Consider the following 12,840-nt stretch of genomic DNA (forward strand, 5'->3'; position numbering starts at 1 on the left):
TAGTAAACACCTAAAGAAACAGAAAACGGCATTAATCAATGACAGGTAATAGCAAACACTGAAGATTTTGCCGCCTCTTTATACAATTAGCAGCTCAGCATAATCTTTACTAATATATATAGTATTACTAGTAACTAGTCCAGGAATGGGGAGCTTGTGGGAAACTCATTTTATGTCAGGTGGACAGAAAATGTGGAATGGGCAGTTTTGAGAGATATAAAATAATAATAATAATAATAATAATAATAATAATAATAATAATAATACATGCATTAAACTCCAAATAAGGGCATTACTCATTCAAGGGCCTCTCACCAATTAGGTACTGAAGATAAATTTCATGATTTGAATAAGCTAAGGGGAAAGAGTTGACAAGACTCATTGGGAACAAGATAGCGATTAGTTGTTGTTGTTTAGTCGTTTAGTCGTGTCTGACTCTTCTTGACCCCATGGATCAGAGCATGCCAGGCACTCCTGTCTTCCACTGCCTCCCGCAGTTTGGTCAAACTCATGCTGGTAGCTTCGAGAACACTGTCCAACCATCTCGTCCTCTGTTGTCCCCTTCTCCTTGTGCCCTCCATCTTTCCCAACATCAGGGTCTTTTCCAGGGAGTCGTCTCTTCTCATGAGGTGGCCAAATTATTGGAGCCTCAGCTTCACGATCTGTCCTTCCAGTGAGCACTCAGGGCTAATTTCCTTAAGAATGAATGCGTTTGATCTTCTTGCAGTCCATGGGACTCTCAAGAGTCTCCTCCAGCACCATAATTCAAAAGCATCAATTCTTTGGCGATCAGCCTTCTTTATCAGCCTCACTTCCATACATCACTACTGGGAAAACCATGGCTTTAACGATACACATCTTTGTTGGCAAGGTGATGTCTCTACTAAGCTATTAGTAGAATCCGTATTTTGTCTTCAATCCCACAAGCTACCTGCTATGTGGCTGAATTCCCACCTTGACCAATCACTTCCAAGTATACTTCTTTAGTTTGCCACCATAGAAAAGATCCCTCTCGTCTTCCACCGTTTAAGCCAAAGGTCAATTTTTTCTTGCCTCAATTTACATTTGTCTGGCTGCCTTTGGTCCAGGCGATGTGGCTGCTGTTCCACTCGCCTCCAGGTTCAGGGAGTGTTGCTGATTGTCACTGCAGGTCCTTAATAAACAATTTTAAATCCCTAACATATAGGGGGGGAATATTTATTATGTATTTATTGAATTTATATACCCCCCCCCATATACCCGAAGGTCTCAGGGAGACAGACCCACAGAACAGAAATGCTCTGTGAGGGGTAAGAAAAGCACTCTCACGGATGTGCAAAAAAACATGGATTAATCCTTAACTAGTGAAGAGTTAAAAGTGGCAACTCTCATTTCCATTGGGGGGAGGAAACGCAAGAGAAAACTGAAGGGATTGCATGGTGTTTACTTCAGGACACACGAGTCCACATTAACCTCTTTTCCAAATTTAGGCACACCCCAGGGAAAATAAATTCTGCAGATGTACATTTCTAAAGGGCATCCTCTTTGATGCGCAACGTTATCCCAAAAAAAGGGAGTCACGCAGCAGCCTTCTCAGGTCTCTCTCGGCCTCAGGCACATAAACTGAGAACATGTGGGTTGTTGCTGCTTGAGTCCATTTCAATGCGGAACATTAGGATTCATTTCACCAGAGTGCGCAGGCTCCGCCACCGACTTCCTACAATAAATCTGTTTTATTATCTACAGAGAAGGGGGCCCTTCTTAGAAAAGAAAAAGAACTGATATTGCCAGTGCCCCCAAATAACTCTTTAGGGCTGTATTTGCTCATGTGCTTGGGGAAGAGGGAGAACAGAGAAAAGGTCAAAACAATGTTAATTTGCAGTGCACATTATATAACAAAGAGCAATTTGTCTTATTATACAGAAAATCATACTGCATTGAAAAATATTGCCGGCATCATTCTGACATGGCAAACAAATCCAGAAATTTGGAGCATCGTGCAATTTTTTTAACACATCAATTTTGGGAGTGGGGGAGGGAAGCAATCACGACGTGGCACAAATTCTCCATTATTATGTTATTGCTCATCAGACATATTGATATATGACTACATAGCCAAGGGCAGAGGACTCCAATTTGCATTCAGGCTGTTTTACCATTAAGACCAAACTAGAAGTGTCATGGGAATTGCTTGAATGCAATAAACATGCAGTTTTAAAAAAATGTAAAAAGGATGAGAGGAAGTCTGATCATAGAGAATGGAGATGAGGGCTTTAACTCTCTCAGTCCCTGACCCCACCCCCCACAAATAATCCTGACTTTAAAAAATAGTTTATCCACTGCTTTCCAGTATACCTGAAGGAGCGTCTCCACCCCCATCGTTCTGCCCGGACACTGAGGTCCAGCGCCGAGGGCCTTCTGGCGGTTCCCTCACTGCGAGAAGTGAGGTTACAGGAAACCAGGCAGAGGGCCTTCTCGGTAGTACCGGGTGCTACTCGATAGCACCCACCCTGTGGAACACCTTCCCACCAGATGTAAAAGAGAAAAACAACTACCAGACTTTTAGAAGACATCTGAAGGCAGCCCTGTTTAGAGAAGCTTTTAATGTTTAATAGGTTATTGTATTTTAATATTCTGTTGGAAGCCACCCAGAACTCACCATGAAGCTGTTACAATAAGTCACTGGGCGACTCGGAGCAGTCCTGAACAGATGCCAGTTTGACACATGGACATCTTAGGTAAAGGTAAAGGGACCCCTGACCATTAGGTCCAGTCGCGGACGACTCTGGGGTTGCGGCGCTCATCTCGCTTTACTGGCCAAGGGAGCCAGCATTTGTTCACAGACAGCTTCCAGGTCATATGGTCTGCATGACTATGCCGCTTCTGGTGAACCAGAGGAGCGCACAGAAATATCATTTACCTTCCCACTGGTACAGTACCTATTTATCTACTTGTAGTTCATGCTTTCAAACTGCTAGGTTGGCAGGAGCAGGGACCGAGCAACGGGAGCTCACCCCGTCGCAGGGATTCGAACTGCCAACCTTCTGATCGGCAAGTCCTAGGCTCTGTGGTTTAACTCACAGTACCACCTGCCCCCATTGAACTGAATAATAGAATTGTAGAATTGTAGAGTTGGAAGAGACCCTGAGGGTCATCTAGCCTAGCTCCCTGCAATGCAGGGATCTCAACTGCAGCATCCATGACAGAGGACCATCCAGCCTCTACTTAAAAACCTCCAAGGAGGGAGAGTCCACAACCTCCCGAGGGAAACCGTTCCAATGTCAAACAGCTCTTATTCTGAAGCACATGTGCACAGGATTGCAGTCTGGCTGCATAGTTGCAAGCCTAAAACAACTACCCTTTTGGATGCAAGTTCTGTGGAAATGAATGAAGCTAACTTCAAAGTAAACATGGATAGGAATGGGCTGCAATATGTTTGTTTGTCTTTAAAAACACACACACATCCCATTATTAGAAAAACTAACCAATAAACTGAAACTGACATGGGGACAAATAGAAGAAGACGCTTTCGCCCCGGTATGGTTCCCCTTTATCACATACACAGCCCAACAAGACAACACAACAAGAAGACTCCACCAACAGCATTCAAATCAATATGGCTAACCTGATTCAAAAATGCACACTCACACCCCACTCACACTCAAAACCAATTCTCACTACAGCCAACTAAAGACAACTAACCACGCCCTAACCCACCCCAACCTCTCTCACCACCAAGGAAATACAACAAGTGAATAGTAAGAGAATCAATGCAAGTAACGTTGACACAAAACCACAAACACACGCACTACGTAAGTAGAAGAATAGAAGCATAACCACCCCACTCACCATTCCCCCTCCCCCTTTTCCCCCCTAATTGTTTAAACCAATTCATGAACCGAGAACTTGTACATTGACCACTAATAATGAAACATATGTTATAGATATTTCCCACATTTATTGTATTTATTTATGTGATATACAAAGACATGTGGGGGGGGGGGGAGAACCATACACCATTTTCGCTAATTTCATTTACTATTTTGTTAAGAAAAAAAATGGCTAAATGGTCTTTTTAAAATCAATGAGGGGGAGCTGTGTAATATTTCTTGGTTGGAGTTTTCAAGAACTCGGCTCAGAGCAAGCCAGCAAACTACCGTACAGTACTTAAATTCACTTTATATTCAATAGGTACCAATGGACACAGATCTTCCTTTAAGACTGGTGGAGAGAAAGTGCAGGATGTTCTGAAAAGAACTCCACAAAACCAAAGTACCCAGTTTTAAAAGGCGTTTCCCCTTCCTTAAAAAAACAACCACAGCTAAAGCACCACCACTACAAAATCAGTGTTTTGAGTGCTGCTGCCGAAAGAATTGCAGAAGGAAAGTTTATCTGCACAGACTTAGGAAACCCATTTCTAATCCCTCTCTGTTTATTAGGAATAGCCCCCCCTTCCCCCATGCCATGGAGAATTCATCATTAGGCCAGGAGCCTGGGGACTCTTCCTTTGCTACCATGGCAACTTATCTGCATCATCTACAATGCCCTGTGGATAGTCTTCCTCAAGTCCTAGTTTCAGCGGAAAACAGGGAGTCAAGATAACTCTAGTCATCTGTCTTTCCCATTAATACAAGTCGCATTTGGAGGGAGGGGAGGCTGAAGAGGATTAAAATCGACAATAAATTTGTCAAGAAGCATTATGTTTAGGGGGAAAAGAAGCCTTTTAGCTAAGGCTCTGCAGGATTCCCTATATGCACAAGTACAACACAACTATAGATTTTTTTTCTTCTTTTGAAAAAGGCTCATGAAAGGGTCTCCCTCCTCAAAGCTGTCAAACGAAACAGTGCTGGCTAGCTTGTTCAAACATCTCTGGCCGTTCGAAGTCACACAGAGAAATGGGCCCGTTTCTTAGCTACAGAACTGAAATGGTAGCTCCACAGGAAGGCCGTCAGAGATCATGAAGCACTTTCTTCCCGGCTGGTTTAAGAAGTCCAAATATGGGTTTCTGTAGACATGTGGCGGCATTTGCAACCATTTTGTCTCACACACTTCCCCCATTTTATTCAAGACCCGTGAATTGGAGGGAAAGAGAGAGAGAAAGAGAGAGGCCTGTTTTGTCCACTGGCTTAAATGGAGGCAGAGTACAGTGGTACCTCAGGTTACATACGCTTCAGGTTACATATACTTCAGGTTACAGACTCCATTAACCCATAAATAGTGCTTCAGGTTAAGAACTTTGCTTCAGGATGAGAACAGAAATCGTGCGGCAGTGGCGCAGTGGTAGTGGGAGGCCCCATTAGCTAAAGTGGTGCTTCAGGTTAAGAACAGTTTCAGGTTAAGAACGGACCTCCAGAACGAATTAAGTACTTAACCCGAGGTACCACTGTAGTTAAAAGTAGATGGCAGACGTTTTCTTCTCAGGTCATCCTATTAAGAATGTAACCTGACCTTAAAATGACATTTGTCACAGCTGATGGCCCACAGCAGGCCATCTGCAAAGCGGCAGTCCGGTCCAAGAGCCATCAATCCCTTTTCCAACAGCCCGCTGGGTGGAGACAAGAAGAGAGGGAGCCAGGGTTGGCTCCATACACTCCTGGCTTTGGCCTTGCCCACAGTCACCATGAGACCCATGGCGGATCACTCCTAAATGTATGTGGCCCTCGATTTTAAGAAAACGTTGCCCAGCCTTGAGCTAAGAGAGTCAGCTGCTTGAGGCTGTGCTTGCAGACCCTCCATGTGTCCCTATTTTCCAGGGGAAAGTTCTGGATTTACAGAAACCGTCCCAGTTTCTGATCGCCAGAATGTCCTGCTTTCCCTAGGATGTTCCTATTTTCATTGGAGAAATGTTGGAGGGTGTGGAATTATGCGACCCCTGAGTCAAGGAGATAAGTAACTATACAACCTTTAGAAGAGATCTGAAGGCAGCCCTGTAGTGGGAAGCTTAAAAAAAATAAATTGTTATATTATGTTTTTATATGTGTTGGAAGCTGCCCAGAGGGGCTGGGGCAACCCAGTCAGATGGGTGTGGTATAAATAATCAAATTATTATTTTATTATGGTGGAATAGGACATCCCTATTTTCATCAGCAAAATGTTGGAGGGTAGGCAGCTGGACTGTGGCCTTGAGGTATCCTGCCTTGCTTTAAAAAGACCTAGATATACAAGGATATACAACAAGAAGACCGAAAGATGGGACTGGTGAATACGAAAAGCAGCAGAAATATGAGATGACTGCACCCTTACTGAACTCAAAGCATGGGAACCCCCAACAAAAATTTATAATTTTATATAATTGGCAAAATATTTGGACTTTATGATATGTATTGGTATAATTTGGAATAATTAATGTGATATGATTGGATTGTTAAATGGAAAACTTAATGAAAATTATTATTTTTTTAAAAAAGACCTAGATATAGTTAGCAGGTAGCAAGGTACATGTGTGGGGGACTACCCTGAGTCCCCTAAACTTGCCTGCTGCCCTCAGTCCTAGCAGCAAGATTCAAGAGCCAGTCCTGTCAGCTTCTGTAGGCTCAGTGGGAGACGGGAGAGAGAGAGATGCCACCTTGTCCTTTGCCTCGCAGTCGACCTGACCGATGGACCTTATTTGACCATCAAGAGCCACCATTTTCCACTAAGAATTCAAGGGATCATGACTGTTGAGATTGTCGGTAAAGCCTGAGGTTTTCCCTGTGGTAGTTCTTTGAAACACAGGACTGCTTTGACCAAAGCTATTGAAACCGAGGATCAAATGACCCAAATGTTGTTGTTTAGTCGTGTCCGACTCTTTGTGACCCCATGGACCAGAGCACGCCAGGCACTCCTGTCTTCCACTGCCTCCCACAGTTTGGTCAAACTCATGCTGGTAGCTTCGAGAACACTGTCCAACCATCTCGTCCTCCGTCTTCCCCTTCTCCTTGTGCCCTCCATCTTTCCCAACATCAGGGTCTTTTCCAAGGAGTCTTCTCTTCTCATGAGGTGGCCAAAGTATTGGAGCCTCAGCTTCAAGATCTGTCTTTCCAGTGAGCACTCAGGGCTGATTTCCTTCAGGATGGATAGGGTTGACCCAAATACAGAGAGTTCATCGCGCTTCAGGTGGACCACTTGAGCAGGATATCATGGCCCATGGCCATCTTCCTTTCTTCAGGTAGGGTTCAAATGTGTACTTAACAGCATATTGAACAGCAAATGTGGGAATTTTCCCAGCATAGAGATAAAGCACCAAGATGTACAATCCTACGCACATTTAACACTGACCTGCTCCTGAGCGCAGGCCCCTATTGCAATTCGTGTGATAATATGGTCTATGCTCTACACAGGAAAGCCGCTCAGTAAACTTCAGATAAAGGAGTCTTTCTTTCATTGTGCAGTTGGGTTTTTAAAATTCATCCTTTTGTGCTCCTAATTTGTCATAAGCGCACACACCCCCTTGCAGGAGCAGCAACAAAAGACCAGAATGATGACATAATAGATTCTGAACTCCCTCCTCCACCCTCTAGCAAGAGAGATTTGTTTTCTTCGTTAAGAATAAGCTGGCTGGTTAAAAATGAGAGACGAGAGATGATATTGAGCTCTCCTCCACAACCACCCACACACATAGTTGGTTTTAATCACAGATGAATGTGCTTGCTGCAGTGCTGCATGTTTGTGTAAGAAGAAATGGCTTCTTAGTAGCTACAATAAAATAAGCCCTCATACTTTGTAAGGTGGGATAGGCTGCAAGGCAATGTTTGTAACTCATTGACTGCCACCATGACACTGGAGTACTAAAGCTGGACACTTGGAATGCCCAATCTGTAGAGGTTTTTTATATTTTATTTTAAATGGATGGAGTTCAAGATGGCGACGAGGTAAGACGCACTTGCCGGAGCTCATTTTGAATCCTCCCTAAATTTGTGTTGTGGCTCCCAGCCTTTCAAGTTCTTGCTGAAGATTGTACCAGGGTGTTGGAGTCCATGCTAGGAGTTCACATTGCCGATAACTGTAAAGCCTGCATCGTAAATCAGTTTTAATGAGCAGATAATTGTATTCTCCGGCAGCCTTGGAAGCAGCCTTCGACTCACTGGTTTTCCGCCAGCTCACACTCAGTTGTATTTTTATTACCTTCTATTACCTTTTAATCACTGCTATTTTAAACATCTCATAACGATGGGTCAAGGCAAATGCCTAAGGGATTGTGACGAGGCTTTGCCCTCCCCAAAAGCCAAACAACCAAAAACCGACCCCCCCGTGTCTGGCAAATGGAGTGGCCCCACTGAACACTGCTATAGGGTGAAAACTCAGAACCGTTACTACCCACTAATGTCCCCAGAAACAACGTCAACACCAGAGGAATTGTTTTCACCTCAGATTAAAACTGCAAACGGCAAGCTTGGAGGAGGAGAGAGTGTCCCACTGAAGATGGTACAAGACACCAGAACTGAGGACTGCGCAAGACAAGAACAACATGAACATCTCCATCTTGTGGTCAGAACCCTTAATTGCATATTCAAGAAGATTGATGTGCTATCCTCCCAGCTATGTAACCTCGGGCAGAAAATGGATAACTTCTGGTTAAAGTCTAAGCCAACTGTAGATCCGGGGGAATTGAAGTTCCAGAGAACCTTACCCTCAACCAAAAAAGGAAGTGTGATTCCTAAATATAGACCAAATCCTGCACTGAAACATCAAGCACTGTCCCTGCAACCCAAGAAAATCTGCCTAAACATCTGGGCAGGGTCAGCAAGGTGGCTCACTCTGGGTGGGGTCAAAAAGCATCTAAGCAATCTCCTAAACATAGAAACCACACAATGCGATCTCATTGCAGTATTACCTTTGAACCAGCACTTCAGGCCACAGAAAGTGATGCTTGCGTTTTACTCTCCAAGGATCCCTTCAGTTATCATCAGGCAGAAATCACTCTTGGCTAGGTGCCAGAGAAAACATGCACTCCTTCCAGGGTTAGTGTTAGACAGGGCAGTGGGCTGTCGGCCAGATCACTGAAATAAAAACTCTTTAATCAGTTCTAGGTTTCTGATTTAAAATGCTTCATTAACTGATTCAGGAGAAATCGGCAGCTGTGCAGAAACAAAAGCAAACCGTATTCGCTAACTAGTGCTTACACTTGATGTAGATCCTAAAACTACTGTATTTTCAAAAACCTATGTATGAAAGCATAGTATCCTGTTGTGCACAAATGGCAGAGTTCTCCTTCTAGAGCTTCATTAACGTGTGACTCCAAAATTCCAGATCCCCCCAAACTGATGTCAAACTTTACTGCTAGTTTCATGCCATTTCGTGCTGCGAACCCTGCATTTTGTGTTGCCCCCCCACAACCGAGTAATTGACACAGAAAATTGGGGTCACAAGTTAATGCCAAAAAAATCCAGCCTTGTCCGATGGACTCTAAACAGGTGCCAAAGTTTTGAGCTCATTTTGTGCTGCAAACCCGACGTTTTGTGCCACCCCATAATCCAATCTTGTCTGATTGATTGCAAACTGCTGCCAAAGTGTTGTGCTAGTTTGGTGCTGTTTTGTTAATGAAGTCCAAGCAAAGCTGCTCCAGCCAAAAAGACAAAGACATGCCCATTCAAGGGTTTCTAATTTAATGCATACACACCGGTCATGATACTTAACACGTTAAGAGCATGCACACATAATATGTGCAGAAACTAGCATACAGCGCAAAGGCAAAATTCACATTATTGCTCCACCCACTTTTGTCTCTGACCGCACCCACCACTGGCATGCGGCCCCCAGCAGGTTGCTTAGAAAAGAATGTGGCCCCCAGTTCCTCCCTCCAGTCCTGGCTTACCATGCCACCCAACCCTGGTTTGTGGTTTGGTTTTGGGCTTAGAGTTTCTGTTGGTCTGGAGGAGAAAGACCACAAGCCTGGGTTTGGATGGCATGCCAAGCCAAATCATGGCTTCACTCTGAGCAACAACACAATAAAAGGAGAACTGGGTGCCACAATTTCCTCTCCAGGAACCCACACATTTGCATTTAGTCATGGTTTGGCTGGCATCACACGTAAATCAGCTCATTGCTGAGCTTCTGATGAGGTTCATCTGATGCTTCTGCTAAATATGAAAGGGTCTGCAGCAGCAAGTGCTGCTACACACACACACACACACACACACACACACACACACACACAGCTTTGCCAGTCATGCCATAGTGACCTCTGAATGGACCAACTCATTTGGCTGCTCTTAAAATGAAAAGAAAAAGTTTAAATTGCAGTTTCTGCTCAAAGCTATAGCCAGGGGGCTGGTGGTCAATACTGCCATGCTTGTTTTATGTGATCTCTACTGGTTTCTGATTAGTTTCCGGGAGCTGGCTTTGACATTTGAAGCACTTAAGTATTTTACTCATTTAAAAACCTTTATAATAAACCACCTTTCCAAATGATACTCTGCCAAAGGCAGCTTTCAAATAAAAATTCTAAAACATAATTTCTACCCCCCCACACAAAAAAAAACCACACACCTGTGTATCATAATACAAAGAGAAAGAATAGAGTTATTTGCAGATGAAGTGATTGTTGTAGATCCCATTCCTTTGGGTGACATTCCTGTAGTACATTTTAAAAGAGTGTTGCTTAAAAAAATTATTTGGAACTGGCATTATTGCATACACATCCTCAACCCCTGTGGCTCCCAAACTATGTTTTGGGTTCCTTAGATGGAAAGTGATTGTTGAAAAGAGCTGCTCAGTGCGAAGAGTACTAACAGCAGACAAAATTCCCTCAAAGGAAGCTTGAACTGACCTCTACTGATCTCTTGGAATAATTAAATTGGGGAGAATATTTTCCCCCTTGTCTGTCAGGGATGGGCAGACTTCAAGCTTACTTTTTTCACTAGGACGCCTGATATCCACCAACCTAACCCAAGCCAAACATACTGTAATGGTTCTAAGGGGTTGCTTGTGCGTAAGCAGGTGCCTATCTCCCTGGCTGGGTGCAAACACCTGGCTGGGCTGCCAAAGTGAACCTCTTCTGTCCGGACAGCCACTCACCCCTGGCTGACTCAATCGCTGGCAGAATCCGTCAGTGGGCGTTTCTTAAACTTCTTCCAGCAAAGAAGTTCTTTGACGCCTAGTCTCCGCCTACCCTCTCTGCGTGAAAGCCTTCTGCGCAGGGAGGACGTGGGCAACGGAGGACCCCTACTCTCCCCGCTGGTCCCAGGCAAGGAGTCATGGGACTGCCTCGCCACTTCCCCCACCTGCCCCCCTTCTCCACTGGTGCTACGCTGATTCTCTTCCCCAGAAGATGGACTGCTCCTCCCGATCCCTGGACGCTCTCCGGAGTCCCTCTGGCTTTTGCGCTCCCCCTCCAGTACTGATGGCAGATCCCTGACACATAGCATCAGAATAAAATAGTTCTGAGATCAGGAAACTGTTTTTTTTAAAAAAATCAGAATTCAATCGAATTTAAGTGTTTCTACACCAGCGCCTGTTCTTTATGGCCCCACCCCTGGGCACACTTTCTTCATTTCAGCAGAATAACGGAAGGGGGCGAAAAGCAATGCTGTTGTTTCCAAGTTGGGAGTCAGAAATCCTCATGATAGACTTCAAACCACCCATGCCTCTCTAAAACTGATTTTACAAGCTCTGTAGAAAAAAAGGCAAGACTCAGTTATAAACACCAATATTTGTTTTGTTTTATTTTCTAAAATAGTACAATGCTGTATTTTATTTTGTTGAACTGCAAAAGTATAAAAAACCCCTTTAAAATGCATATAAACCATAACGAAACTCTAGAGAAAGATTGTCTTTTTTGACACATGTAGGAAAACAGTTGATATCAAAGTAAGTTTGCAAGAAAAATGAGCACTCTCGTTATTCCTTGCAGTTTCCAGGAGACAAGGAGAAAGGAGGCTGAGCTTCACAAATTCGCAGCTGCTTCTCACTTGCATAAGGTATTTCTGAACATTCTGCAAAAGTTAAAATTCTATGAAACTAAAACAAAAACAAAAAAACCCTCTCCTGTTGTTGAGGATGCTCCTAGCCCAGCTTGTAGGCACATATTTAAAAATGGAAAGTAAAGGAGATGAGGACGGAAGGGGGAGGATTATTCTCTCTCCCCTCCACTTGTAATTGCTTATGCATTGGCTCTGAAAGGTGGAATGACACATCTAACAATGGCAGGAGTTTTCAAAAGCTGGACTTTTGCCAAGCAACTGCAAAGTAGCAGAGGGAAGGTGCAATTTTAAATGGGGGAACAGGAAACAGGAATACACGTTTTCTCCTTAATGCAACCAATATCCATCTAGGACAATGGTGGTGGTAAGGGAGAGTTACAGGGGGAAGTAGGAGACGAGCCAAAAAACCTAAGCATCTACCCCTCCTACCACTTCTGAGTTGAATTGTGTCCTCTCCCAACACTTTGTGTACCAGCAGGGACATGGGACTCCCTGCCAAATATGTTGCACCAGATTCTTTCCCTGTTGTGGAATTGACTCTATTCTACTTAAAGCTTCTTTGAGTACTTAAAAAAACCCCAACCCTAAATTACTAAAAGCCGACTGCTAACCTTCTATCCAAGTTACTATAAGGGGAGAACATTTGTTGGCAGGTTTCACCTTCCAGTTTAATTTGTGTTTTCACATTTCAATACTCAAGTTATAAAATGTAAACAAAATACAACCCAAATCAAAGGAGGAGTAAACCTCAGCTTAAAAAAAAATAAAAATCAATTATTTTCTTCTTCTCTTCATCATCTTTCTTGAGGGCTTCTTGGGGTGCAGCTCTTCAAAAGTGTCCTCTTCGCATTTCACTTCACTGTCCAAGTCTTTGTCATGGTCAAACTCTAAAAGAGGAAGAATTGTTCAATTTTAAAGACAAAACAATGCGCCAAGGAATACTTACTAAGCTGCATCCTAG

The 12,840-nt window shown here is 43.7% G+C and overlaps 1 protein-coding gene across 2 annotated transcripts in view; it reads right to left on the bottom strand.

The window, feature by feature from the left end:
- Nucleotides 1-11,593: 11,593 nt before the first annotated feature.
- Nucleotides 11,594-12,840, bottom strand: part of TRANK1 (tetratricopeptide repeat and ankyrin repeat containing 1) — a 46,329-nt gene continuing 45,082 nt past the window's right edge. For both annotated transcript variants that reach the window (XM_083706227.1, XM_083706228.1), the window contains exon 24: nucleotides 11,594-12,766. In XM_083706227.1, coding sequence (XP_083562353.1) covers nucleotides 12,654-12,766 — 113 coding nt within the window. In that variant the 3' untranslated portion in view covers nucleotides 11,594-12,653. The remainder of the gene's footprint in view (nucleotides 12,767-12,840) is intronic.

The sequence above is a fragment of the Podarcis gaigeae genome (genome assembly GCF_964106915.1).
Source record: "Podarcis gaigeae genome assembly, chromosome: 12".
Taxonomy (NCBI): Eukaryota; Metazoa; Chordata; class Lepidosauria; order Squamata; family Lacertidae; genus Podarcis; species Podarcis gaigeae.